This window comes from Durio zibethinus, chromosome 5 (assembly GCF_047325235.1).
Source record: "Durio zibethinus cultivar Kanyao isolate XHJ-2024 chromosome 5, ASM4732523v1, whole genome shotgun sequence".
NCBI classification, from domain to species: domain Eukaryota; kingdom Viridiplantae; phylum Streptophyta; class Magnoliopsida; order Malvales; family Malvaceae; genus Durio; species Durio zibethinus.
In genome coordinates, this window is record NC_143166.1 from 32392375 (window position 1) to 32394994 (window position 2620).

The 2620-nt window shown below is 34.5% G+C and overlaps 1 protein-coding gene across 1 annotated transcript; it reads left to right on the forward strand.

The window, feature by feature from the left end:
* Positions 1-205: 205 nt before the first annotated feature.
* Positions 206-2187, forward strand: LOC111282131 (cytochrome P450 81Q32-like). Its single transcript, XM_022870090.2, has 2 exons — positions 206-1157; positions 1329-2187. Exons 1-2 carry the CDS (start codon positions 273-275, stop codon positions 1947-1949), a joined length of 1506 nt encoding a protein of 501 aa, XP_022725825.2. The 5' UTR covers positions 206-272; the 3' UTR covers positions 1950-2187.
* The last annotated feature ends 433 nt before the right edge of the window (positions 2188-2620 follow it).

A 2620-nucleotide genomic window follows, 5' to 3' on the forward strand; every position in this document is an offset into this window, starting at 1 on the left:
ACAATATCTCCCACGCGAGTAAACAAAAAGACAGTTGATCTGAGTGGGAAATTAAAATAAGCTATGAAAGCAACATGATTGTGATGCATATTAAAAGTAATCAAACTTGGAAATTTCGGCCCATTGAAAGATGGGTGGGTCCAAACTTTTTAGCAATACTCCTGTTACGCCCCTCTATAAAAGCAAATACATTTTAATTCTATACACCACCAAAAAAAAAAAAAATCAAATCAAATAAAACAAACACAGAGTTACCAGAAGCAAATCAAACAATGGAAGAAGCAGCAATTCTTTACTCATTTCTTTCTTTTATCTTTCTTATCATTTGTTTAAACTTGTTCTTTCAATCAAGAAAGCACCCCAAAAACCTCCCTCCAAGCCCACCATCACTACCCATAATTGGCCACCTTCACCTCCTAAAACCCCCCATCCATCGTTTGTACCATAGCCTTTCACAAAAATATGGTCCAATCTTCTCCCTTCGCCTTGGTTCTCGGCTTCTTGTTGTAGTATCATCTTCAACCGCAGCCGAGGAATGCTTCAGCAAGAACGATATAGTTTTTGCCAATCGCCCCAAGTATATCATATGGAAACACTTAGGCTACAACTATACGACACTTGTAGCATCGTCTTATGGTGATCATTGGCGCAACTTACGTAGAATTGGTGCCATTGAAATCTTCTCATCAAGTCGTCTAAACGCCTCTGTGACTGTTCGAAAAGACGAAATCAGGCGCTTGTTATTAAAACTGTCGTGTGATTCGCGTCAAGAGTTTGCGAAAGTGGAGCTGAAATCTATGCTTAATGACATGACCTTTAATAACATAATGAGGATGGTGGCAGGGAAGAGGTACTATGGAGATGAAGTGACGAATGAAGAAGAAGCAAGAGAATTTAGGGAACTTATAGCAGAGGCATTCAAGAATAGTGGAACGGCAAATCAAGCAGATTACTTTCCTATATTGAACTGGTTTGGTGAAGGGTTTGAAAAGAAGGTGAAGAAGGTTGGAAAAACGATAGACAGGTTCTTGCAAACTTTGATTGAGAATCACCGAAGCAAGAGGCAGGACAATAATAGTATGATTGATCACCTTCTTTCCTTGCAAGAATCTGAGCCTCATTACTATACTGACGAAATTATAAAAGGGTTCATATTGGTAATTAGTTGAATCTTTGTCTTTTTTTCTTTTTACTTTTCAATATTTTATTATTGAAAGATATTCGGTTTTGAATTCGGAGCTTAGCTTAATTGGTTCATGTTCTTAATTTTAGAAGATGACATTCAAATCTGAAATGTCCTAAACTAACAAATTAACGTTGTTGTGTAGGTGATAATACTTGCAGGAACTGATACATCAGCAGTCACAATAGAGTGGGCAATGTCCAATTTGCTAAATCACCCAGAATTATTGAAGAAGGCTAGAGCTGAACTAGACAATCAAATTGGTCAAGAAAACCTGATTGATGAACAAGATGTTTCCAAGCTACATTACCTTCAAAGCATTATATTGGAGACACTTCGATTATACCCTGCAGCTCCTCTTCTGCTTCCACACATGCCATCTAGCGATTGTACCTTAGGTGGATACAACGTGCCACGTGGTGCGATCGTATTGGTGAATGCATGGGCCATTCATAGGGATCCAAAACTATGGGATGATCCAACAAGTTTTAAGCCAGAGAGATTTGAAAATGGTGAGAAATTAGGAGAATATTCTCACAAGCTAATGCCATTTGGGTTAGGAAGGAGGGCATGTCCAGGAGCAGGCCTGGCTCAGCGAATGGTGGGATTAGCTTTAGGATCTTTGATTCAATGCTTTGAGTGGGAAAGGATTGATGGCAAGGAAATTGACATGACTGAAGGAAAGGGAACCACCATGCCTAAAGTTCAGCCATTAGTTGCCATGTGCAAAGCCCGTCCCATCGTGAATAATGTTTTTTATAAATAAATTTGATTAAAACTGTTTCATTATTTATCATAAGTTGGGTGATTATATTACAAAAGTAGCTTTGATTACCTATCTAGTAAAGATTTTATTGTAGTAGTATACAGTTAGTGTGTTCTATTTTTTTCTCTCTCTCTTTTTTTGGTATGATTGGATTAGTCCAAATAAAAAAAAGTAGGTCAAATTATGTAACAAATATTTGTATTTTAATTAAATGATAAAATTAATCTTTCTATCTTAATATGTTTAAATTGAATCTTTATACTTCCTTTAATTATCGAATTTAATAAAATTATTAACGGTTCAAATATTTTTCATTAAAATTGATGACTTAATATTTTGACTTTTTTAAGGTAGCATTTTTTTTACGTAACTGTTGACTATATTGATGTTTAAGGTCCACATGATCAAAGATAATAACATGGCAAATTTTTTTTATTTATCATCACTTTTTCACGTCAACTTTTTCAAATTGCACAGACCGTCTTTATACTTTCGATTAAATAATAGAATTAATCTTTTTATCTTATTGTGTATTATAATTTTGATCTTTATATATTAATTAATTATTGAATTTAGAATTTGATACTCATTGCATTCAAATTTTATTTTTAAATTATTCCTAATCAATGTTTTACTAAATGGAACACTGATAATAGAAATCTAACCTCAAC